Genomic DNA, 27,479 nt, shown 5'->3' with positions numbered 1-27,479 from the left:
TTACAGAATTTATCATTTTACAGATAGAAAAACTGAAATCTAGAATTTTAAGAAACTAGTCCAAAGTAAAACAGGGAGTGATAGAACTTGTATTTTACCCTGGTCCTCTGATGATAAATGCTTTTCTCTTCCTACTGTTGTTTACTTCCTATTTATTTATGCAGTTGACTTGCTATTTTTTTGTTTGTCTCATGACTCACATTTGCCTTACTTCTCTGTAATATGGCTATACAATGTGGTGGAATAAAAGGAACATTGAACTGGGAATCAAATGACTTGGGTTCTAGTCTTAGCTGAGCCACTTAGCAGATTTTCGTTCCTGAGTAAGTTATTCTGAGCCTCAGTTTACTGATTTGTAAAATGGGGATAACACTGTCTAGTGTCTATCTCAAAGAGTAGTGAGGGTCTAGTAAAATAAAACAATACAGAAAGTACTTACATAAGCCTTAAAGCTTCATTTAAATGCTGGCTAATGTTAACTTTTCTGAATCCCATGTTTTTCTTCAGTAAAAATGGAGGTTATTATACATGTTGCATCTATCTCGTAGGACTGTTATGAAGTTCAAATAAAATACTACTTCATGTGAAAGCATCTTTATAATTAAAAATTTAATGCCCTGTAAATGTAAGGTGTTGCCATTATCTCCAAAACGTTGTTTATAGAGTACAGAACAGATTTTGAGTTTACCAAAACATGCCAAATTCAAAATTATCTACACCATTATATAACATGCATGTGCCAATCCTGTCCTTGTTTATTTTTTATCATCTCCCCAAAAGCAATATTTTATCACACTTACTCCCTCTGCTGTTCATATCCCCTGATTCTTATATTTTATTGAATTTGTGAACATAAAAAAAAAAGGAAAAGCAAAATCCATCTCCGTAGCACTCAATCTTCAAATATGCTTGCAGTTGTCTCAATTCAGTTTAATATCTATTTCTTGAGGGCCTACTATGTGGATGGTACCCTGACAGTTGCAAAATGTTCTTATTGGTCCAGTTCCTCTTAAGGTAGATCATTTCAATGTTTTTTCCTCTTTTCTGTATTTTCCAGAAGCAAATTTTAATCCTGTTCTAAGACCACCAGAGTCAGGCCGCAGTTTCTGGCTTTCTATTTAAATAACAAGCTAAGTGTAGCTGGAGTTTGAAGCAGATCATTGTCATAAGAAAGAGGAATCAGGCAGAGCTTATATGATTATCTGCTCTCAGCTATTGTGGTTACCATGCTTTGGGAGGAACCTGGTTTTTAGATTCTGAGAGCTATCTAAATAGCTGTTTGCTTTCTAGCACCAGGAGCATGTTCAACAAACAATGTCATCAGGGGAAGGCTTGCAATGAGCTTTAAACTGTTTACTGTCATTTTTACAGTTTTATGTCACCTTCTGTTTGCCTCCTTTTCTCTGATGCATAGAATGCTATTAGCATACTGTTATGCCAAAACAAGTCTCTCAACTCTTAGATTTTGTTTGTGTTTTTAGCTTACCCCAAGGGTATTCTTTGATCCTCTTTTTTTCAAGCCTCTTCAACAAATATACCTATACACAAATGAATGGAAAGGTAGTACAGTTAGTTAGTAAATTGACTTGTTATTAACTGACCCAAATTATCATAATGTGCAAAACATTCCATCAATTTTCCCTTCCATGCCCCCATCCTGGTCCTTGAGGGGTATCAGAAAAGCAAAACAAAACAATAAAACCAGAAAATAGATACTGTTCTTTACTCCTTGCAGATCCATGAAAGGCAGTATAGTGCAGTCGATAAAGAGCCAGCCTTGAAGCCAGAAGGGCTACCTCTGAAAAATACTTACTATAACTCTGGGCTGTTACTTAACCCCTCAGCACTCTTAACAACTAAGTGTTTTAGAAAAAGTGCTAACCATCGTGGGTCGGGGAGGTTATAAAATTAAGAATGTCCCTACACCAGTGAAATAACAGTTACAGTCTTTATCCTTACCACTCTGTCTACCTAGAGTGAGTGGACCGATAAACAGATTTTTTAGAATATACCCTACATTTCTTTACCCTGTTTGTGTGACATAGGTGAGGGCAAAGGTAGATAAGTATTCTACCTAGCACCTAGCTGCTAGGTTATTGCTAGTAAATGGAGCCACTTCTATGATAATAACAAATTAGATATGAAGCCTTCATCTACCCCAAGACTACCAAATTGACTATTCTAGTCATTTTGAGCAAATTACCACTTATTTTAGTCAAATAACTGGTTTGACTGATTTCTTTCCCCCTTCATTGATATGTCTACTTCTTTGGTAGGCACTTGGGGTGGGGAAGGACATGATGGCTCTCTTCAACTATGTAAAGAGCTGTTATAAGAAATAGGGACCAATATAGGAAGGAATTTCTTCCTAATCAGTGAAGTAATGGAGCAGTCCCATGCAAAGCTGTTTCATGGAATCTGGCTGTGTGGGGAAGGGGTTGGGCTGGTACTGTTTCCATCTGGCTTTTTTTCTGGGCACATTGAACTGTTACTCCATTCCCAATGATGGTGCCACTTTTCAAGTGAAGTTGGAAAATGCTATCTGGGTGGCCTGAGAAGTTCACCAGTCACAGAGGGGCACTTTGTAAGCACATATTCTCATTTTACTTTGATTTTGTAGACATGACCTAAAAGTCCTGGTTTATGGCACTGTATCCTCAGGGATTATAGTTATTCATAAAACAAAAAGCATTCAGATGCTGACTTTCTTCCTTAAAACTAATAGCTACCACAAAACAAAATGGAAAATTAGAAAACTGTAATACAGTGACCTAAGTGGTCTGGTGGTTTGAGATGGCTTTTCAAAACGCTTTTAAAATTTCAGTCTTGATGAAGTCTGAATTAGATTGCCTATATCTGGGACACTTTCCCACTTGTGACCCTTTCCAGTTAAATTTCACATTTCCCCCTTCATGCCCTTGATATTTCCAGTCAGAATGAATTACTAGTTGTTTCACAAAGTTGGTGTAACATTTCCAGCCTCTAAACATTTGTATACAGTTTCCCTCATGCCTAGACCATTTCTTCCTTTCTGAATTTTCCTTTTCCTTTAACTTTCTTCTAAGGTACAATCTTCTCCATGAAACCTGAGGACCACAGCTGAAAGGATTCTATTCCTCCTCAAATTTTTAGCACCTTACTTGGGTCCCTTCTTTGCATCCATTATATTCTTCTTTATATGATGTATGTCTGTGTTCAGGTGATAAACCCCCAGTAGAATCTTTGCTGCTTAGGGAAATGGATTATGTCATTGTTTTTACCTTTGTTTTCTCTGTGCCTAACACAGTGCTTTGTATGTCATCTGAACTTAATGTTTGCTACATTTAATTTCACCTCAAGGAATTTTATTTGTACGGCTGATGAATATTCATAGAAAGAGATCTCAACTTTGTACACCAGTGAAGTATAATCATATGAAGCTACTTCTTGTCCTACCAGGGTTTTGCATCCACCATCTCATGACAGCCATGGAAGAAACAGATGCTGTGTTGGCTTGTGATTTTTGACTGCTAAGAGTCACAGCAGCATGAACTCCTTATTATCAGTGAATGCATTCAGTGGTAAAAGAAACATATTAATACTGTTGCAGGGAAAATTAGTTCTAGTCAATTCTGAACAACCAAATGCATGAGACATGGATCCCAGCAACTCTTTAGGGGAGCAGGAGCTATGACAGGGAAAGATTATACTGATTGGGGCAATTACTGGATCAGGAAAATGATCTCACCTGTCAACATTTGTCCTCCCTCCCCTCAACGAAACATGGGCCAATCTGGTGGCAAAGAGAATCATAGGGTTTAGAGCTACAAGGGACCTTAGATATCGAGTGTCATTGCATCATTTCATAGGTCTGAGTTGGAGGAGCATGAATGGCCAAGCATTTTGGAGATGACAATGAGCATTAATTTGGTGTTTTGATTAGGAAACCAAGATTAAGTTATCGAGCGCACAAAATAGAATGTCAGTTGCTAAAGGGTTTTCAGAAAGCATTTACTTCTGAAACATGTATCATAGCCAGAAGGGGACACATTTGCTCGAACACAACGTGTCTGGGCAAAAGACAAGCTTGGTCCATGGGCTTTTCAAGGAGATTGGAAGAGGAACAATGAGAGACAAGAATATAAGAACTCAGCTCCCTCCTCCCCCGTGCTATTTGGCTTTGAAGGGACCCGGAAAGCAAGAAACAGCTAACTCCCTGGAGAACAACCTAATAGACTTTGTTCCAGCACTAAAGAAACAAAAGTAAAGGGAAACCAATATAAAAAGAGGGAATTGGGACCTGAAATAACCTCTGTCCTGCTTGCTTAGTAGTTGTAGACAGGTGAAGCACTTCAGATTTCCTTCAGAGCACTAAGGCAAGTGAGTTCAACACGTGCATCCAGCTTCAATTCTGTTAGTAGCCAGCGTGATTATTCATAGTCTCTATTTTATTAGAACCCAAGGGCTTGGCCCAGGGACTAGCACAGCTGGTACTGGGGAATTATTAAATCATAGATATAGATCCAGAAGAGACTTTAAGGCCATGGAGTCCAGCTCCTTCATTTTATGAGTAAGGAAACTGAGGCACATAGATGTTAAGGTAGCTAGGTGGTGAAGTAGCTAGAGTACTAGACCGGGAACCAGAACCAAATTTAAATCCAGCCTCAGACACATAATTAGCTGTTTGACCCCAGGCAAGTTATTTAACCTCTGCATACCTCAGTTTCCTCAAATGTAAAATGAAGATAAAATCACCTACCTTCTGAGGTTATTGTGAGGATAAAATTTGTGAGAGAGTATTTGTAAACTACTTTGTAAATGTTAAATTCTATATAAATTCTAGCTATTATTATTATTATTGATTATGAGACTTACTCGAGGTCACACAGATAATGTCTGATGTGGAATTTGAACTGAGTTCTTCCCTCTCTCATCACAATGCCCGTCAGCATGACATGGACTTCAACTTGCCTTTGAAAGGGTTGGATCCAGACACCAATTGGAATTTCGAATCCATGTCTATGTTACATGTGAACAATGCTTCTGCTTTTATTACATTTTCTCTACTCTTAGTAAATGCATAAAAAGTAATTACCTAAAAAGGACTAAATAAATGAGAAACACAGCCAGGGACATAATAATGGGAGTTGCTAAGTAGGTGGAAAGAGAGGCAATAAACTGAATAAAATGATTAGAAGGAAATAGATGCTCTCTAGACTGATGGAAGATGACAGACACCTGGGAACTACCCATGCAGGGGCACAGCAAAGACTGATTAGCAGGTTCTTCCCTGAGATCCTGAGGGGAGGTACAGTCAGGTTGTCTGATACTGGTTGCCTGGTATTGAGGGGGCCACATTATTCTTTAAAGTTATGTTATTTTCAGAAGTTATATATAATATTCTGTTTCTTTAATTTTTTAAAATTCCACATACTGTAGGCATAGCCCATCTATTATAATACATTCAGTTGTGATTTCGTTTTTTTTCCTCAATGGAAAAAAATTCTTAAGAATCAGAATAGAGTTTGAGCTAGTGTTCTTCATTGCTATGAAATAACCATGTTAATTTGCACTAACGGCTTGTTTCTAAAAGGCAACTGAAATTTATTAATTTCTAAGACCCTGTGAAGGAGAGCCCTACTACTTTAGATAAAGACAATGCACTGAAACACATTTAATAAAAATCAAGTCAGCATAAATGTTCAGAGGAAGATAGCAGGTTAAATCCAGTCTCAGTGTTGGAGATGAGTTTTATGATCACATGCAAATAACTTCCTATTATCCATAAATGGACTATATGAGCCTTTCTTTGTCAACAGAACCCCCAATTGGGGTCATGAAGAGTCAGACAAGACTGAAATGACTGAACAACAACAACAAAAAGGGAGTTACTTCCACTCTAGCATTGCTTAGAGGCTCACTCATTGAAGCAAGGAAAACTTGTTAGGAGGCAGGGATAGTGTTACCAAACACATAGTAGGCTAACGAAATAGTACTGGAGATGTTGCTAATTCCTTGGGAAAGATGTGTTTTAGCCTAGATGTCATAGTTTTCAGGGAATGAAACTGTGGCCTTGACATAGGGCAATAAAGCCTACCCTAGAGTATGCAGTTCTCTTTTGGTAAGGTTCTTTTCTATCCAAATCAGATGGGTATTTTACACTTCCTTCTTTCACATATTTGTGGCACACGATGAGGAAATGACTGTATCCAAGCTAGGTAATGAAAATATCTTGTTCCAGCCTCCATAATTCCAACTTAGCCCGTTCCCCACAATTTTTGTTTAGTCATTTGAGTCATGTTTGACTCTTTGTGGTCCCATTTGGGGTTTTCTTAGCAGAGATACTGAAGTGGTTTTGCCATTTCCTTCTCTAGCTCATTTTACAGATGAGGAAATGAAGCCAACAGGGTTAAGTGACTTGCCCAGGGTCACACAGCTAGTAAGTGTCTATGGCCAGGTTTGAACTTGTCTTCCTGACTCCAGGCCTCTTGCTCTATCCACTTCAACACCTTCCTGTCCTTCCTGTCCCTTAGCATAATACATAGCCATGTCCAAAGTTCTGTGGCAAGTTTACTTTCATGTGGCTGAGGTCAGTGACCTAAGACCAACTTTGTGAACTGGACATAAATTGTAATTATCTCTTCCAATTGTATTAATTTATAAAATTAAAGTGATAGTAGTTGACTGCAAGTATCCTGAGGACATAGAATGTGACGTATATCTGTATATTTCTCCCAATGATGGATGCTTAATAAATCTTTCTTAAATAATTGAGTGAAGGCTATCTTATATTTGCATCGTGCTTTTGGCTTTTTCAAAGCCCTTTTTCATTGGCTTAGAGCTGGAAGGAACCGTAAACACCATCTAGTACAATTCCTTCAATTTAAAAACAAAGAATGTGAGGAACCAAAGGGCAAAATTACTTACCGAAGATCAGACTGTAGTAGCAGAATCAGTATTTTAACTCAGCCGTTTTTCTCACCTAGTCTTCTTTCCTCTACTACACCAATTAATGAAGACAGTCTCGAATTTGCTTTATGTTAGCATGCCACCCAGGGTGAAAAATATATATATAGCATACATATATACAGGCATGTAGTTGTGTGAGTGCATATAGGTGTGTGTGAATATAACTGTGTATGTATTTGTATATACATACATGTACACACATGTGTGTATACATGTGTATATGCATGGTCTAAATCCCTATGCTGTACATAATGTTTTAAAAGGTTTCTTGCCTTTATAAGCTTTATCCAATCCTATGATTAAATCTTATATGCTTGAGAGCCAGACTCTACAGAAGCGTCTGGTCTGAGTGTGTACAGAGAGACACTCTAGTTTCCCTTAGCAACAAGATCCACCTGAAGGCTTTTTAAATGCTCCCCCCATTTAAGGTTTCATTTTATTCTAATTACTAATTTGGCAAAGAGTGTAGACAGACAGATAGATAAAGGTTTGTATATTTTATGTATACATTCATATGTATATATATGCATGTGCATATTTGTATGTGTATATGCATATGTATGTATGTGCATATAGGCATATATATTTATATATGATGTCCCAAAATTCTTCATGCACTTTGAGATACCCTATATTTTTCTCTTTCCATAAATTAATACTCATCAGCAATATATAGATGTAAAGACATTCTATATATGTGTATATGTATATATGTGTGTGTATATGTAACTAAAGCAAACAGTTTATCTTCACTATTATTTATACATCTACAAGACTGAGTCAAGTGTCACAATACTAGTGATGGAGAGGGTGAATGTATGTGCAGTGAGCAAAGCTATTGTTGCAGTCAGGATGACTGAATGAAAAGGAATTGAATAAACAAAAGTATTTTATTTAAGTCTTAAATCAGATTTTGTGATCTGTTCTCATTATAACAATCTTTTTCACCCAATCCTTCCTCAGCTTACCTTAGGAAGAGGTAAACTAGCTCTAACTTTTCTTCTGACCCAAAGAAATTATTTCCTACAAGTTGTCCCTACAAATACAAGATTACAAATTTAGAATCTGAAAGATTGTTCAGTTCCACATCTCCATTTCACAGATGAACAGAAGGAGACTTAGACAGGTTAGGTGCCTTGTGCAGTGTCACTAGGTAGAAAGCTAGAATTTGAACCCAGAGCCTCTCAGTGGCTCTTTCTTTATGCAGTTAAAGATATGCCATGCACAGTATCTTCCAACATTTTTTTCCTCAGTAGCAACCTCCTTACTTGTATAAATACTGAAAGAATCTCATATCTACTAGTCATTTCCAAATTAAGGGAAACAGACACAGCAATCCCCAGATTCTGGGTTATGAGAACAAAACAGGAAAGCCATGTTGAAGCACATTCACCTTTCAAAGAAGTGAGTACTTTGGGGGTGATTTTTATGAATTTAAGGGGGCATGCCTAGATTGGGCCATTAAGGTCAGTGTTTTGCAGGCAGAGAACACTGAATGTTGCTGTATCAACATCCTCAGCAGGGACTCTAACTAGCTTTGTCTTGAAGACTTGGCGATGGGGACAGGAAGTTTGCCAAGTGTGTAAAAATATGTACGGTTTGCAGCAGGGTCACCCTTTCTCCCTTGTCTACCTTGCTTTTCCGTGTCTCTCTGCCTTGGAGTTGAGTTAGAAGTCATGTGAGCCTGACAGCCTGCGAGCTGCAGCGGAGACGGAGCTAAACGAGAGTGTGTGCCCATTAGTCCAGAGCGCTGTTGGCTGGAGAGGCTGGCAGAGAGCTGGCGGCGTTAGCAGGAGTCGGAGCCAAGAGAACTACAGGGGGGAAAAGGAGAGTCGGCAGCGGTTGCTGCAGCTGTAGCTGCAGCCGCTAACTCACAACAATAACAGAACCCCATTTCTTTGCTACACTCGCGGTTCACCTCGTGGCGCAGATGGGCCAGCATAAGCAGCGCTAAGACTGTCAGTCCAGCGAGTACCTGGGGGACGCAAAGGAGCTCGCCTGGACTTTGAAGAGGCACTGTACAGGGGCTATCCTGCGAGGCGACAAAGGTAAGCTTCGTGGGGCTACGGGGGTGTTTTTACACTTCGTTGTCCTTGGGGATGCTGAGTCCATCCTTCCTCGGCCCTCTTCCACGATTACACCGGCGTGGGAAGAATTCAGGGTCAGGGAGCGCTTGAAACATAACACGGGAGGAAGGGTCCACTCCCCTATAGCTTAACAGCACAGCACCCAATTCACCCACAGTCTGCCAAGTGTGTGTGTGTGTGTGTGCGTGTGCGTGTGTGTGTGTGTGTGTGTGTATTTGCAAAGATTTGGGTACTAGATCTGTACTCTTACCCTTCTCATTTGGATCCCAAAGCTCTGTCTAGACACTTTCGGGGGGTGGGGGTGGCGAGCTGATGTTTCACCCTGGGGGTGGGGTGGAGCGTGCGGACCTGGATCAGTGTAAAAAGACTCTCTCCTATAAGGTAGCCCTGTGGTGCGTATAAGAGAGTTGTGGATTTGGAGTGAGAGTTTTCATCCTGGCACTGCGACTTAAAACACTTGGGTGCCCTTGAGCAATCATTTGCCTTCTCCAGGCTTCAATTGACTCGTCTGTGCATCTGAGAAAGAAAGGGCTTGGACTAGCTCTCTAAGGTCTTTTCCAGCTCCAAATCTATGGTACTATGTTCCTTTATGCTTCATGAAACTTGAGATTTGCGCAAGGAAAAAGTTTGCCTCGCGTTTTCGCCAGCACCCATAAACACTCTTTCTCTTCTCCCTCCCTCAGGCTTCGTAGCTTCTCCTGGCTTCCGGCCTCCTTGTCCCCTTCATTCTGCTCCCGTCTGCCTCTCATGAGATGGAGTCCCCCGTGCAGATCTTCCGCGGGGATCTGGGCCCGACCTGCCCTCCAGGTTCCTGCCTGCTGCCCAACAGCAGCAACTGGTTTCCAGGATGGGCCGACCAGGATAGCAACGAGAGTGACAACTATGAGGACCAGCAGTTGAACCATACGCGCATCTCCCCTGCCATCCCCATCATCATCACAGCGGTCTACTCCGTGGTGTTTGTGGTGGGCTTGGTGGGCAACTCATTGGTCATGTTTGTGATCATCAGGTAAGAAGAATGAGAGAAGACAGGTGCGAAGGAAGGGAAATGGATGCCCTGTCTACTTTTTAGGGAAACCAGAAAACCGGGAAGGGATGGTTGGGCCACTCAGACTAGGCGATCTGGAGCGCCCCCCGGAGACATAAAACTCTTAACGTGGTCAGAGAAACAACAGTACAAGATTCTGCCTCTTGGGCGGGGGAAGTCAGTCCCCTTTAGGTAGATGCTGCACATGTGGGGCTTTTTTTTTCCCTTTTGGAAAGGTTTCAGGGAAATAAATTTTCAAAATCCCTCTGACAAACACGCACATACAATTCAAGGTTTTCTATGAGTCCTCAAATTAGTGATGTCCATTGTGGAGTTAAAATGCAATATTCTATTAAAGTCTTACGATATCCACATAAGCCTTCCTAATAACTTAAATTCCACTCTGTAAATTACGGGGGTGGGGGTGGGGGTGGGGGGAGAGAACAAGATTGTTCTGTTGCAATATTAATAGGTTCAGTTAGTAAGCGATTTAACTTAATTATGTATTTTGAGGGAGGGAATTATGGATTTGTGAGATTTTACAATATCGCTTTGATGTTTTCAACCATAAAAAATGAAGATCACCATTCTTTTGTTGTACTTTGATGAGAATCATTCTAGGTTTAGAAATGCCCCTGGGTGACATATGAGTATGCTGGCATTCTGACTGCTGAGATCATTTAGCAAAGCTTTGCCCACATTCAAAAAAGCTTCCCTTGTGTCCTGATATGGAATCTTTATAAGTTAGACATACATTTCTGAGACCAAATGGCAAATAATATGGCAAAAAAATGATAAAGATGTGGCTTATCCAATTTAAGGAAGAAGAGGAAATGGCAATACACTGGTTTCTCTTTTAGTCACTAATTGGATTTAAACACAGGGTATTTATTTATCCTGTTCCTTAAGAAGAACAGAAATCACAGTAAGAAAGTTACTTGATCAGTGAATTGTATTTCTGCTTCCAGGTGTTAGGTTGTATTTTTGCAAATATACATATATATGATCAAGTTTTTAAAAAACACAGTCTGTCAGTTAATCTTCCAAAGGCATCTTTTAAAACTTACTTCACTCACAACTGGGATTTGTTAAATGACCTCAGTATGCATGTTTCTTGTAGTTTATTTCATGTTGCAGGAGTTCAATTAGTGTGATGGAAAGGGTTAAAAAACAGAGAACCTACTATAAGAACAAAATCTATCTCAGTCTTTTTAAAATTTTACTGTTAGTCTCCATGAAAAAGATTATGTGACAGAAGGGAGAATGAAATTTGTGATTTTAAATGAAATTACTTATATAATTTTGGTATGGGATGTTTTAAAAATTTGAAAATGCACACAAGTTAAAGTTATTAATAGTAAATCAACATGTATTTCTACTTCATAAAATATGAATGTTTATTGAGAAATAGACAACATTATTATAGTTTTACTAAGTGATTTGTTGAAATCTTTAGTTTCCCTATCCTTTGTGTAGAGTGGTTCTAGGGCGAATGCCTTCTTCAATCTTGGCTGAAAGGTATGAAAGAATCCTAGGAGATATTAAAAAATACCCTTAGTGGTGGTATTCCAAGATGCCTGTCACTTGAGAATTCTAAATGTCAGAAGCAAGCAAAAAATACTATGCAAAAATTGTTCATGAGTCACTTAAAGATTGAATGGTAAATATGCATATAAAATCCAAGGCAATAAAAAATAAAATATACTAGTTACAGATAGGTTTAACCTCAAATCAAGATTAACTAAGTGAGATTCTCGGCAAAAGAAAAATTTTTCTTAAGATCCTTGGGGATTAAATATAATAATAAATAGAGAGTTTGTTCTTTGAAAATATTCTTGAAATGGTGGTAAAGCCTGAGCCTTATAGTTTAAGAGTATGTGGAAATGCTAAAAATGGATCTGAGTGACAGACAATCAAGGAGTTAGAAAGTATAACCTTTGTGCAAAGGTTAAAAACTAGGAATATTTAGATTAAAAAAATACACTAAAGAATGAAAGGAAGCTAAAATAATAGATGTTATAAGGTCAGTTATTTTCCATCTTCTTGGATGAAAGAATTAGAGTACTCTCTATTATATTTGTACATACATGTATATATCACATATATGTGCATCATTTCATGTTTGTGTATATGTATATATAAACATACATATGCACTCACAGATATATATATATGTATATATATATTGTTGCTGTATGTATGTATGCATGTGTGTGAATTTCTATCTATATGCAGCAACAGTGATTGAGTTTGATATATAGGAGTAGTGACATTGAATCTGGTAAATAATGGAATGTTTTTCTAGAGAAAAGTAATCTCTGTGAAGGGTTCAAATTCTCCCCAACCCCACAAAAAAGCCCCAAAACAACCAACCAAACAAAAAAAACCCCAAACCTAAAACTAAAAATTCCATGGAAACTTGACTATCTAAAATGTCTCACTTCAGTCTAGTAAATAATAGGTTATCCCAAATATGAAAGGCCATGTGGCATAATTGCTGGCAACCTGGCTTGAGAGTAAGGAAAATCTGGGTTCAAATCCTGCTTCTGACACATATTGATTATATGACCCTCCGTAAATCATTTAACTTCTCAGTGCCCCAGGGAATTCTCTAAGACTATTACCTGCCAATCTTTTCTTTACAAGGAGTTTCCTACCTCAATGAAATCATACTCCTGGATATGTGTGTGTGTGTGTGTGTGTGTGTGTGTGTGTGTGTGCGTGCGCATGCACGCACATGTAAACACATAAAAGCTTATATTACTTAGGTATTTATGTATGTTTATGTAAGTATTTATAGAAAGGTGTGTATATGTATATATGGGCAGCTAAGTGGCACAGTGGATAGAGTGCTAGCCCTGAAGTTGGAAAGTCCTGAGTTTAAATCCAGCCTCAGATACTTGCTAGCTGTGTGACTCTAGGCAAGTCATCAACCCCTATTTGCCTCAGTTTCCTCATCTGTAAAATGAACTGGAGAAGGAAATGGCAAACTGCTTCAATATCTTTGTCCAGAAAACCCTGAATAGGGTCATAAAAAGTTGGACATGACTGAAACAACTAAACAACTGTGTGTATAAATATGTATCAATCACATTTTTAAGTGCCTACTATGTGTCAGGCACTGTGCTAAATCCTGGAGCTACATATGATATATAAATAATATATACCAATATGTATCATATATCTGTGTTTATCTCTATGTGTGTATATATACATATACTATATATATGTATATATGTACACATGCAAATATCTCCCCAAACTACATATGTATACACACATGTCTAATGCACACATATATTTGTGTCTATATACATATAGTCATCAAATTTCTCCCACCTTGCATATCTACATATATTTATATGAGTTGCACAATTACTTTGCCTGCAGTCCAGCTGATAAATTATAAAATATAAGAGACAAAGGCAGGTCAGGGCCTTCATAGAAGACTTAATTTTTGGATTGTCTAAGACTGCACCATGTTCATTTTGCTGAGACTCTTTAGTGCAAGGCACTAGGGAAACACAATGGAAAAAGACAGTGTTTGAACATCCCCAAGTTACTATTAAGTCTATCTAGAATTTGAACTATGTACAAATGTACCCAAAGCAATCAAGTTCATTTGCTAGGGAAAGCAAATGTTTATCTAGAGGTAGAGTTTAGTGTGGAGTGAGGAGGATTTAATCAAGAGATTCCTTATCAATGGACTTCCCCAATGAGACCAGTTGATGAAATTACAGAATCTAAGATAGATAACAAAATCAAGGTGTTAAGATCTTAAATGAAGTTCCAAAAGTGTTTACAACGTACTACTTTCTTATAAGTTATGATGTTCTTTAGGCAAGATGGCTGAAATGAGAAAGTGCCAACTATTACTTCTTTACAAGACATGAAAAAGTTCATCATTCAAGCTTAATGGAATTAAGAAAGAAATAAGGCATTAATTGGCCAAATGATCAGTTGCCCCTCTGCTGGCCCTTTAAAAAGCCAGGAACACTTTGAAAATGTAGGTTGCAGCAGGACTCAGAGGAATGAGGGCTCTGTGCACCAGCCAACCTTGGCTTTTGGGAGCTGAACTGTGAGGGGAATGGGCCCAAAGGATCCAGTTCATTTCTTCTTAGAAGAGATAATGCACACAAGAGGAACAGCATGAAGATACTACAAGGAGGGAGACACTGGCAGTGTGTTACCGAGGTTTTGTTTGTTCTTTGTATGTGTACCTCTCCACTATTGTATTCTTCGTGGATGCCCACTCTTCCCACTTAGTTGTGGTGCCAGTATAAGCCAAGTTTATGAGACCAGTGTTCTACTACTTTTGTGCTCATAGGTACCTCTTTGCATCAATCTAATTGTGCCTATTAGCTTACTACTATAGGTGAACATAGCAGTGGGACTTGATAGGAATCTTGAAGGAAATAAGAGACTCCCTGAGGTGGAGGTGACAAGGGACAGTATCCAAGACTTGGGGGATGGCTGGTACAAAGTTGTAAAGATGGAAGGTGAAGAAGCATGTGTACAGAATAACAAGTAGACCAGTGTGGTGGGACCATAGAAAGTATAGAAAAGGGTAACATAATTAGACTAGAAAGATAGAAATTAACTTGATGAATAAAGATTATAAATATATGCTTTCATGCCTCAATCACTCAGATCAACCACTTTTGATCTTTTTTTGTAACCTCAAAGCTTTTTTAAACAATTGATTGGCTAGGCTATCTTTTTTCCTTCTCTTAGGTACTTTTTTTCTGAAATTACAGTATATTGTCACTAGAGGATAGTGATACCTTGGTCATGGGTTCTTGGATTGACTCAAGGGTTATCATATAAGATGATAGCTTTAAAGGTGTAAAAGGACCTCGTAAACTATCTAATCCAATCTCATCATTTTGTAGGTGAGAAACCCGAGACCTAGAGATGGTAAGTGACTTTCCCAGGATCACACAGGTTGCTGCAGAGTCAAATTAAACCCAAGGTCCTGATCCCAAATCTGTTTTCTATTTTTTTGGGGCTCCATTGCATCATGCTGCTCTCAGCTATGCAGCTAAACTTAATGTTATGAGGTAGATTTAGTATATTTAGAGTAAGCTTTAATGAAAATAATTCAAAGGATAATCTAGTACCTTTCTCATTAATCATTGTTCTCCTTTAGTGGCTCATCTATCACATCCCTCTATGTCTTACCCAAAGTTCTTTCAAGGGCCCACTTCTCTTCCCATTCTATATACTCTCTCTTGATGACTTCATCATCTTCCATGGGTTTAATTATCATCCCTAGTCAGATAATTCCGAGATTTATATAGCCAGCCCCATTTTACCTCCTGAGTTTCAGTCCCGTCACCAATTGCCTATTGGATATTTCAAACTGTGTAACCTAGAGACATCTTAAACTCAACATGTCTAAAATGGAATTCATTTTTTCCCCTAAACTCTTCTTTTCCCTTCCATACTTCTTTATTTCTGTTGAAATAAATTCTGCTCATCATCCCAGAACCCCTAGTTCATAATCTCAGCATCATCCTGCACCCCTTACCCTACCTCACTCCACATATCCAATCAGTTGTATAATCTTGCTATTTCTATCTTATAATCTCTTGTATCCAACCCTTTTCTCCACCCAAGTCACCTTAATCAAGACCCTCATTACTTTTTGCCTAGATCGATTCAATAGCCTCATAATTTGTCTCTTCAATACTCCTGTCCACCCTACATACTGTTGCCAAAGTAATTTTCCTTAAGAGTAACTCTGACTATATGGCTCTTCTCCTCAACCAACTCCGGTGGCTTTCTATTGTCTTTGGTATAAAAGATAATCTCCTATATTGCTTTTATAACCCTATACAACTTGGCCTTTCTAGTATGCACAGATGTTATTCTTTCTCTCAAACTCTGTGATCCAGCCAAACTTACTTTCTTTCTGTTCATCATACACAACACGTATTTTCTCTCTCCATGAGATTGGTGGCACAGTGGATAGCTGGACTTAGACCCAGGAAGACCTGAGTTCAAATATGACCTCACACTTCCTGTCTGTGTGACCCTAGACAAGTCACTTAACCTTTGGTTGCCTCAGTTTCTTCAACTCTAAAACGAGAATAATAACAAGCTCCTATTTCCCAAGGTTATTGTGAGGATTAAATGTGATAATATTTGTATGAGTGATTACTTGACATTACTTGATACATACTAGGCATTATATAAATACTTATTCTTTCCCACCATCACTTTCCCCTTTCCATGCCTTTCCATTGGCTATTCACCCCCCACCCCCCACCCCCCCCGCCCAAGTCTGGAATGCACTCACTCTTTACTTCTACTCTTAAAGAAGCCTTTCTTGATCTCTCCAATAGTTAGTGGCCACTCTCCCAAATTACCTTATATTATTTAACCATTATTATTTAAATGTAAATATATAATACATATAGCATAAATATGTTTATATTTATGCTACATATATTATATGTTTTCATTTTTTCTCATTAGACTCTAAGCTCATTATAAGTTTCTTATAGAACAGTAATATTCCATCACTTTCATGTATTGAAATTTGTTTATCCATTTCCCAAATTGATGGATATCTACTTTATTTCCAATACTTTGCTATCAGAAAAATGTTGTTACAAATGTTTTGGTGTATGTAGAAGCTTTCTTCACATCTATGAGCTCTCTGGGGTATAAGTAGTGTAATCTCTGGTCAAAGGGTATGGATATTTCAGTCATTTAATTTCACTAATGCCAAATTGTTTTCCGAAACATTTGTTATAATTACCAGATGTGCCAACAGTACACTGGTGAGCCTATCTTTCCACAACCTCCCCAACATTGTCTTCTGTGCCAAATTGCAGAATGTGAAGTGAAACCTAAGGGCTATTTTAATATGTATTTTTCTAATTATTAGTGATTTTGAGCCTTCTTTAACATAATAAATTGTTTGAAATTCTCTTGAGAACTGTTTGTTTACATCCTTCCACACCTTATGTATTGGGGAATGGCTTTTGGTCTTTATATCTATATCCATGTGTCTAGAGATACAGATACATATCTAAATGCAAATAGATGGAGATATGGATAGATATCTGTTAGTTGTTTATCTAACTTGAATACAAAAATCTTATCTGAGAAAATTGTTTCATTTTTTTTGTCCTTCCCATAGTGCCTGACACTATGGTAAGAGTTTATTGGTTAATTGATTGACTCATCCTTCACTCTTGTCATTTTCCATAGTGTTTTTAAAGTAATTCTTCCAAACCTCTCATGAGTCTTATCTTATAAGAAAACAGTAAAGTCTTTCCTTAGCTTTGGCAGATACATTATCAGGTTTAAATCAGGCTGTCTCATTTCCTTCTATTCCCCTACTGAAGAAGTTGTGTTCCAAAAGGGCCATTTTATCTTCCTTAAGAGTGTTTTAAGAGAGCATTTAAAAACAAACAAAAGCCAACTACAAAGTTTGTGAATGGAGGCTTGGTGTCATTGCAGCTGTCTATATTGATTAGTTAATCAGTTTAATATACTTCCCTTTAAAATACATAATCACATCTGAAGTTGCAAAAGTTTGATTTAGCAAACTGATGAACCAGTAGTTCAGTGGTTGTCAAGCTGGAGTTTTAAAATCAAGTCATGAATTCTACTTCAAAAATACCTTGGGGAGCATGCCAACATTTAATTTTTCCCATGGTTCAGGATTGGTTTTCCATAGGAATTTATTTCCAACTGAGAATAGTGTCCCTCCAATCAATCATTCTCTTGCTTTCTTGAGCAATAGCAGACTAGAGCATACTCTGTGGCTGTCATTTCCTACATTACTGATTTGATTTTTGGGTGCATTTAGTATCTTGCCTCAGGAGTTTACCTCCTTGACTACAATTTCTATCATGCTGTTCCAGTTTCTTCTGTGATCTAGCTTGTGAGCCAAATCGGTGGTACAAATAATTTTACAGACTTGAATATATCATCACCAAAAGTTGGCTTCACAGTGATAGAGACTTATTCCTCAAGGGGATATCAGTTTTTGGTTGGAGGTGGTAGTGGTTGTTTAATGTGTTTGATGAGTAAAGAATCAGATGAATTATAAGGAATCGTTTTGATATAACAGATATTTATATACAATAGAAGTAATAATAAAAATAGCTTAATTATTATGGAAATCCAGGAGTCTGAATGATGTTTTAAAATTTGATTGACCCCCAAAAGAAACTCACACCTGGGTCAGATTTAGAATAATAAAGTATTAGGTTTAGAAGAGACCTTCATAATCATCTAATCTAGGGTAACCTCGCACTCAATTTAGGATTCTTACTGGGGACAAACTACGAAGAAAGAAGTAGGTTGCCTGAATGTAAGGATATACTCGAATGGTGTTTGCATAAGTGTGATTGTATCATAACATGCTACTATCTCTATGAAACCTGAAGAATTTCATAAAACATATATGCACATTCAAAACAATCCAGATGTTCAACGTTTTGTAGACGAAAAGAATCAAGTTGTTTGCAACTTCCAGTTTTCAACTGGATCTTGGGTATTACAAAAACAAATAGTAGACATAGTAGAACCATGGATTGCAATGTAGTTGAGCAGAAGACAGATTCGTGAATAATAATTCTCTCTCTCTCTCTCTCTCTCTCTCTCTTCTTTTCTCTCTTTCCTCTGTCTCTGTCTCTCTTTCTCTGTCTCTGTCCCTCCTCTATCTCTCAGTCTCTGTCTCCCTCCTCTCTGTCTCTCTCCTCTCCGTCTGTCTGTCTCTCTGTATGTCTCTGTCTCTCTCATTTGGGATTGTATAGGCACAGGTGTAGCTACACTCTTACTGGTCAACAAACATATTAAAACTCTAATTTTGGCAACTGTGGCAACAGCAACATCTGTCTGCTATAATATTCAGGATAAATGTTCCACCACCTTCCTGATTGCAGCCTGGCCCCCTTTATCTTTTATTTTGCACACATGGAGTTAATAAAGGCAAGAGAGAAAAGATTTGGAGGGTATGTGAATCTGGCTGTTTTGTAATAAATGAGCAATAAAAGTAAGGTAATTGGAAATAATTGGACATAATTTATGCAGCTTGACTAAGTTAGTTGCATATGAAGTTACTACTTTTGCAGATAGGCATTATCAATTTTCATTTACTGAATTTCATCGAAGTGAAATCAAGATGTTTTTAAATGTCATATTACTTTCCCTTAATAAAGAAACAAATTGCAGCGACAAAGCATTTAAATGGACATTTAGCAAATTTCACTGAGATTCTTTGAAGGTGTTTGAAGAATTTAGAGAATTGGATTCTGATTACGTTTTCAAATTAGTTACTTTGGCAACTCAGATGTAGCATCCATTAATGCTGATTATTTTAGATATTTTTGAGCATAAAACCATGGATACTACATAGTCGAAAGACAGGGCTAAGGGAAAGGAGTAATTATGTGTGCTGATAAATCAGTGCTCCCAATTTTGCCTAACTTGGTATGTCTATTCCATTTCTGAAAAATACAGGGTTACATTCTCCCTAATGGTTGCCATTCTTTTGAAATAATTAGGTACTTAGATAATTATACTAACCTTTCAAATCCCAGGATACTACTTAGTGGTTTATTGATTGATTAGTGCTACCTTGCAGTATGACAATGTCTTCTGGCATAAGAAACTGTGCCTAAAATCAGTTGGGCCCTTTAGGGGCCTGTAAAGAAAAAGTATTATTTTTTGGCCTTTTTTTCACCCCAGAGATATCTTTCTATAAGCCCCCAAGGATAGGTAGAAACATGGTAAAATGAAAAAGAAAAGAAAGAAAAGCTTTAGACTTGGTATCAGAGGACCTGAATTTGAATCCTGACCCTGCCACCTCTTTGATCTTGGCCAAGTGTCTTAAGCTCTCTGGGCCTCAGTTGCCTCGTCTCTAAAATGAGGGATTTGTACTAGGTGACTTATAAGTCAAAGATTCCTTCTGGCTCTAAATTCATGACACATTATACCAAGGTAGTCCTTTTGAGCATATTCCTTCTTAGACTCTCCCCAGCACTATTTGGTCTTTATATTAATAGTTTCAGTTTCATGTCCAAAGTCATCATACTTTGTATATACACCTATCCACAGAGGGTTGGTCTTCTGAGCCTCATCTGTCTCTGTTTGGGCCCTCACTGCCTTCCACTCCCACCCTCATCATACAGGAATTCTGTTGTCATATAGAGTAGGAAGAACAGTATTGAAGGAGGTTGTACAACTCCTATTAATTATGCCAGTTCCTTGTCCCAACATTCTTAAGGGTCCCCATTGCCTGAACTTTTACTTGGTCCTTAAGTCATAGTCTATACATCTAGCCATGTCAAGTGGCTCGCTGATAAAAAGAAAAAAATGTAACCATGACACACTTTTAAGTTTAATCTGCATTATCAGCACATTCTCTGTCACTTTCTTAATTAAAAAAAGCCCAAGACCGAAATTGTAATATTTGCTGCTTCAGAGGTGAAAACGCTCACATTGAAAATGTAACAGTTGGTTCTCTCCAGCCAGTATGAACTGTCTCCAACATATCCCTGTTTACCTTCTACTATTTCACTTCACAATTCCCATGTTCCATGATTTCCCGCTAGCCCTAAGATCATTGGTAACTTTAAGTCTCCTTTTGTGTGACTCTGGCTACCTGGACTTCCAATTTTTCTTACTCCTTCATTCCTTCAAGATCCAGTGGAAAACTTACCTCCTCCACTTGACCTTCTGCAAACAAGATGGCATTAATGAAATGATTATACTTAGGGAAATAGGGTTGTTTGGTAAAAACAAATCACAGTCTTGGAGTAAGGAGAGACTTCAGAGCAAGAGTTCCATTTACATCTTTAGTGTGGAGAAACTCATTTTCTCTCATAGAAACTCATTCCACTGTTCACAGGATTATAGATCAAGAAGTAAAAGGGCACTTAAAGGTCATCAATTTCAAACCCTTTTTACAGATGAAGAAACTGAGACCTATAGAGGTGGAATGACTTGACTAAGGTAACATATGGAGTAAATGGCATAGCTTTGATTTGAATTGAGATTCTGTAACTCCAAGTTAATGCTTCTTTCATTGTTCCATGCTGCTTTTGAGCTCTAGATATTTTATTCCTTAAATTGAGCTAAAATTCACCTGTCTGTGACTTCTACCAACTACTACTAAGTCAGGCTCTATTAGCCAAGCAAAGCAAATACAATTCCTTTTGCTTGTGAAAACCCTTCAAACTTGAACACAATTATCTTGTTTTCCCTAAGTCTTCTTTTCTGTCATCTAAACACCCCTAGTTTCTTTAATTGATCCTCAAAGGTGCTCAAAGCTGTTCATTTCATGATGGGTCAGTCGATCAGGGTTCAAGTCTTGGTTCTTTCACAAGCTCCATATGTACCTTGGGTAGGTCGCTTCATCTCTCCCCAATCCCTTTTTTATTTTTTTAAGAAAAATTTGAGATGTTTATGTGATACTTATAGTATGAAGTCAAGGTGCATAAGGTTATGTATAACCATTGTTGTGATGTGGTCTTTAAAATAGTTCCTGAATAAGGAGATATGACTTGTATTTAGAGGCAATTAGGCAACGGTCCCCTGAATGTTAGGGTCAGCCCTAGTGCTCACCTGCTGCCCAACACTCAGCAGGAACACTAGACAGAGAAGGAAATAGCTGGGAGAACAGGCCACTCATTTTAAGGACAGCCCCTGCTTTCTGGCCTTGCCCGACCCTATGCCTGTTTTTCAACTGGAGAGGGCTGTGTTTTCACCAAAACTCTGTTTGAGGACCTTGATTCTTGGCGTCTCCATGAATAATTTAGCTCCCTTTCTGATTTGCATAAAGCAATACAGCTGTCTTCTTAGAGATGCCAACTCGTTAATTTTATCTGCAAAGAACTATCTACTTTTGTTTTTAGGTTGCTATATGTTTGAATGGCCTTTAGCCAAACGCCATGGGAAATAATTTCCTATTCTCTGGGTCAAAGAAAGCAGGGGATAAATGCTCTCTACTGCTTGAATCAGAGCTCAGGTGTAAAAAACAATGGCTGTCCTGCTGTTAATCGAAATCCAGAAGTGGAATGGCTGATGTCCCCTTTCTGTTTTAATGCTTCTCAGCTTCCTTCCCTAGCATTCCCACATGGCACATCCTATGGCAATTCCATAGCTTTTGACATTGTCAAGTGTAACAGAGGGCTTAGGTCACAGATTGCATTTTTTAGGGCCATATGTTACTGTGGTGTGTGCAATGAGCAAATAAAGCAACTTGCTATTGATCCACCTCCAGGCTTTCTACATGAGCCAAACATTTTCTCTGGGATGCCCACCAGTTTACTTGAAACAAAAATAGACCTACAAAAAAAGCCCCATCTATGGAATAAAAAGCATGTTTGGTTTGAATAACATGGAGAAGGGCAACCAGGGTGAATAAACTACTTACAGATTTTCCCCAGAAAAACAGCACTGTACAGCCCTGTCACATAAAGATCTAGTAAATCAGAGAGATATTTGCTAGGCAAGTGTTCCCTGGGTGCTCAACTACGTTCTAACCTCCTCAAAGGCATGGTCTCTTGTATTTCTTGGCATCTCCCATAGCAGTTGACACTGGGTCTAGTGCTGTCATAGAACATTTTCATTTTATGGTTTTTGAGTTACCACAGATCCTTGTTTTTCCTCATATAGCCTCCTCCAGTATATAGAGTATGTACTTAAAAGAATAGCAGGTGACACTAACACAGTGCCTTACATATACTCATTGGCATATGCCCATTTATATTTGTTTGCATACTCATTTAAATATAACACATTATAGATGTGCATACATACATATAGGTGAATATGCATATAGACGCACAAACACACATACACATACACATGCATATGCATACACATATACATACACATATACATATACACCTACATGTATACCTACATCTACTACACTTTGACCATCATCCCAACTTCCTTCCTAGTGGAAAATTGTACTCCGATTCTGAAATGCCTTGGGCTCTGACAGGTGAGCTTTTGATTTAAATTGTACCAACCTAGGTTTCACCTTGCTTCCTGGCTGTTGGCTCCAAAGCAGGCTGCACCACAGAGTGTGGTACCAGCTTGCTCTCTGTCCCCTCCACTCCCAACTGCCAAAGTACCATTTCTGGGTTTTCTTTACCCATTAGAATTTAAGCTCCTTGAGGCCAGGAATTGTTTCTCTTGCTTATTTTGTATCCCCGATGCTTAGCATAGTGCCTGACTGAGAGCAACTGCTTAGTAAATGCTTTATCTATCTGTATGGGCACTACTAGTATTATTTTCATTTTTACAGATTATAAAACTAAGGCTCCAAAATGTTAAATGATTTTTCCAGGGTCCTGGAGCTAATGAGTGTTGGAGGCAGGATTCGAATCTACACTGACTTCAGATTCAGTGTTTCTCTGCTATACCCTCCTGTCTTTCTATCACTGACCTTATGGCAGCCTGTCCCTTTGCCATCTTTGAATATATGGAGTTAGCACTCCTTATACGGTATTAATACCACCTTTTTCCTATAAAAAGTGGGGGTCAGGGAAAGGAGTGATTATGGAGGGTAAACACAATTTTCCTGAAAGGGAAAAGACAAGGAAAAATAAGATCAATTGTAGGCCCTATTCAGCTTTTATATGATACAAATTTATAGATAAAAGTATTATTTATTCTCAAACTCAGTATTTTCTCAATTCTCCTCTTCTAGATTTGTAAATATGTAGTAATAGAAAGAGGAAGGGAGAATCATATTCTTCCATGTGCCTCTGAGATTCTGAGGTGGCTGGATTTGGAGTTGAATGACTATCAAATTAACATGGAAAAATTACCATGATGCCACCTCCACAAGAGACTCCAAAGTCTCATCTTGTTGTAGAGGTACCTTTGGTTCTTGAAAGTTATGTGGGTGGAAGGTGAAGTTTAGGAGGGTCTATCTAGCAGGAAAGTCTTTATATAGAGGTCAAGAAATTTATATCAGACCATATGTCTGAGAATCTGCTTAGTTAAGCAAGGAGAGGCTCATTGCCAGAAGGTTGACTATCAGAGGATGTTTTTTTTTGATGGGAGAAAGTATCAAAGTGAGCCTGGAAATGAAATTAATCTCGTGAAATGAATGAGAAGAAAATGAGACTGAAGAAAGTTTAACAAACCAGCTAAGGCATATTGCTGACACTAAAAATAGTGCAGATAGCAAACACATATATGTGAAATGGAATACACCTTTCAACTTTTTGAAGGAATTTATTTTTATCATTGATGTAGTAGAACTCTCACATCTGGACTATGCCACCTCCATATATGATGTACTAGGCAAAGAAGTACCCAATGGCACTTGAGAAAATGAAGGCAAGAGAAGGGCTAAGTGTCACTTAATACATACACAAGAAGTCTTTAAGCTTTTCAGGTACTATGCAACAGATCCTTAAGTTATCTCAAAGAAGGGAAGATTTGAAATAATAGCTAGCATTTATATAGCACTTTAAGGTTTCCAAAGTTCTTTTCAAGTATTTTCTCATTTGATCTTCACGACAACCCTGGGAGGTAAGTGCTGTTATAATCCCCATTTTACAGATGTAAAGAATCTGAAGTAGATACAGGTTAAGTGACTTGCTTAGGGTCACATATCTGGTTAAGGAGCTGAGGCCAGATTAGAACTCAGGGTCTTCCTGAGGCCAGATCCAAAACTCTATCTACTATTTACCTAGCTGCCTATAATAGAAGAGATCACAGATGGTGCTTTTAACCAAGAAAAGATGACCAGGATGATTAGCAGCAATTACTTACCTATATGCCGATTTTCTTATTTCTATAAAATCTTCATGGTCATCTTTGGTCTATGTAGGCACTGAGGGTATCCTTGTTGAAACCATGAAAGCAGGCATTCTCTCCATGGGAAATATCTTGTGCAGAGTACAAAGGAAGAATTCCCTACTGATGGTAAAGTTTTCCAAATATGCTGAACAGTAAGCAACTGAATCTCATAATTTGTTGTTGTTCAGTTGTCTCAGTCATGCCTGACTCGTCATGGCCCCATTTGGGATTTTCTGGGCAAAGATACTGGAGTGGTTTGTCATTTCCTTCTCTAGCTCATTTTGCAGATGAGGAAACTGAGGCAAAGAGGGTTAAGTGATTTGCCCAGGGTCACACAGCTAGTGTCTGAGGCCAGATTTGAACTCAGGAACATGAATCTTCCTGACTCTAGGCCTGGCAGTCTACCCACTGTGCCACCTAGCTGTCCTGAATCCTATAGTACTTTGCTTCGAATCTCATAATACTAAACAGCTTCCTTATTGAAATATATAGCAATGGATCAGGCATCAATCTAATTATCTTTATTGGAGAAATTATCCTTTATTGGGAAAAAACCAAAAAGTGGATGAAAAACAAATAGTGCTCAGACTATATAATACAGCTAAATGGGTGGCCAATCACATTTAGGTTTAACAGGTGTCTTTTTTCCACACTAGAGGAGAGGTTCAGCTTACCCCACAGGTGATTGTAAATGCCTTTTTGTCCCCTGGGGTTATAATAGCAGACCTAGCGAAAGTAGTTCTTATCAGCCCTTAGGGAGCTTTTGACACTCTTAGAATTAAGTTTTTTTGTGTATGTGTGTGTGTGTGTGTGTGTGTGTGTGTGTGTGTGTGTGGTATAATTGAATTTAATTGGTGCACAAAAATGTCAGCCTTTGTAATTCAAGTTTATGAAATTTATTAGCATTGTAGATATTCTCCTCATATTCCATCCAATAGTGTGTCTTGTTCTGATGGCTGATCACTGATATAAAGAACTACAGAAGGATTTTGGTCTTTTTTTTTTTACCATACCTATGATTTCATTAGCATAGGGAGCTTCCAGTGAAGAAACTCTACAAACACATTTTGTTCTTGTTTAGTCTTCTTCAGTCATGTCTTACTCTTTGAGACCAAATTTGGAGTTTTCTTGGCAAAGATGCTGGAGTGGTTTGCCATTTCCTTCTCTACCTCATCTTACAGGTGAGGAAACTGAGTCAAACAGGGTTGCCCAGGCACACACAGCTAGTGTTTGAGGCTATAATTGAACTTGGGTCTTTCTGATTCCAGGCCCAGAGCTCTATCCACTATGCTACCTAGCCATCCAAAGCATATTGCCGTAGGACCTGATCAGAAACTTATAGTCTTAAAGTTGGTTGGGGGGTCCTGAGAGGTTAAGTTATTTACCCTGGGTGACACCATCAGCACATGTCAGAAGCGAGATTAGAATTCAGATCTTCCTGATTACCATGCCACCTCACCATCCACTATCCCAAGCAGCCTGTCAGTCTTTTATGCAGTTTCATAAGTCTTTACTCTTCTCTATCAAGTTAAGTATGTAGCACTTCATTCACAGCTATTCTTCTTAGATAAAGGAATAATCTCTTTTAGATGGCATAAAACAGGATCGTTATTCTTCTAGTTTTTATTGTTTAATTCTAAAGTTTTTAACCTCTATCTTTAGTGTGATGTGTATTCAAGTACTGTAAGAGCAATGGAAAAAAAATTCCACTTTATGTCCTGTGGTATCCACTGATATTTATGTTTAAAGAGACAAATGAATGGATCCATTTTTTTCACCTGTGTTACGTATTTTACTGTTTTAATCTCATTAATCTTATTTCCTTGTATTTCCCATATGCCACACTCATATTTCTTGTGTTTTTAGCTTTTTTTTAATTACATGAATCCTATTTCTTGCTCTATGCCGCATCCGTGACCAAGATGTTATTTATTTTTAAAGGAATATTAATAATGCATACCTAACCCTGTAGTGGGTAGAATACTGGACTTGGAGTTAAGACCTGGCATCAAATTCCAGCTGTTAGTTACCAGCTGTGTGACCTTGGGCAAGTCTCTCAACTTCTCTGAGCCCCTGTCTCCTTGTCCATAAGGGGGGTGCTGTTGTATTAGATGATGTCTAAGGTCCCTTCTAGCTCTAAGGCAGTAATCCCAGTTCAACTGAAATGAATAACTAGAGACGATACTGACCATTTTCTTCTTCGAACTTTGCCGGTAATTTGTGCTTTTGTTCACTGCCTATATTTGCTCTGCTTACTTTTATGCATGTCCATTTTCATCTTGTAGGCCCTTTTGGAGTAGGTATTACAACTCATTTATCTCTATATCTCCCTCAATACCTTTCAGAGGCCTTTGCAGATAGTAATGATGCTCAGCTAGCAATTGTCATTGTGGAAGGCATTTTGGATGAGGAGGAATGGGTGGGTTTCACTCTCTCTAAGTATGCCCGTGTGACTTGTAAAAATTTTGAGAGACATAGTTTCTGGATAATTAATCATTTTGTTAATCATGCTAGCATATAATTAATAAAAAGGTCCGTGGCACTCCCAAATGCCAAAGATCCCTAATGGAACCCACTCAACGTTTATATGCCCTTGGAAGAGTGGATGCTTCTGAGGGTGGCATTCA

General features: G+C 38.2%; 1 protein-coding gene across 1 annotated transcript in view; it reads left to right on the top strand.

The window, feature by feature from the left end:
- Positions 1 to 9,772: 9,772 nt before the first annotated feature.
- Positions 9,773 to 27,479, top strand: part of OPRK1 (opioid receptor kappa 1) — a 31,316-nt gene continuing 13,609 nt past the window's right edge. The window contains exon 1 of the mRNA XM_036765177.1: positions 9,773 to 10,044. Coding sequence (XP_036621072.1) covers positions 9,788 to 10,044 — 257 coding nt within the window. The 5' untranslated portion in view covers positions 9,773 to 9,787. The remainder of the gene's footprint in view (positions 10,045 to 27,479) is intronic.

The sequence above is a fragment of the Trichosurus vulpecula genome, chromosome 1 (genome assembly GCF_011100635.1).
Source record: "Trichosurus vulpecula isolate mTriVul1 chromosome 1, mTriVul1.pri, whole genome shotgun sequence".
In the NCBI taxonomy this organism is placed as follows: Eukaryota; Metazoa; Chordata; class Mammalia; order Diprotodontia; family Phalangeridae; genus Trichosurus; species Trichosurus vulpecula.
Note: the sequence above shows the minus strand (reverse complement) of the source record. Positions and strands in the feature narration are given on the sequence as shown.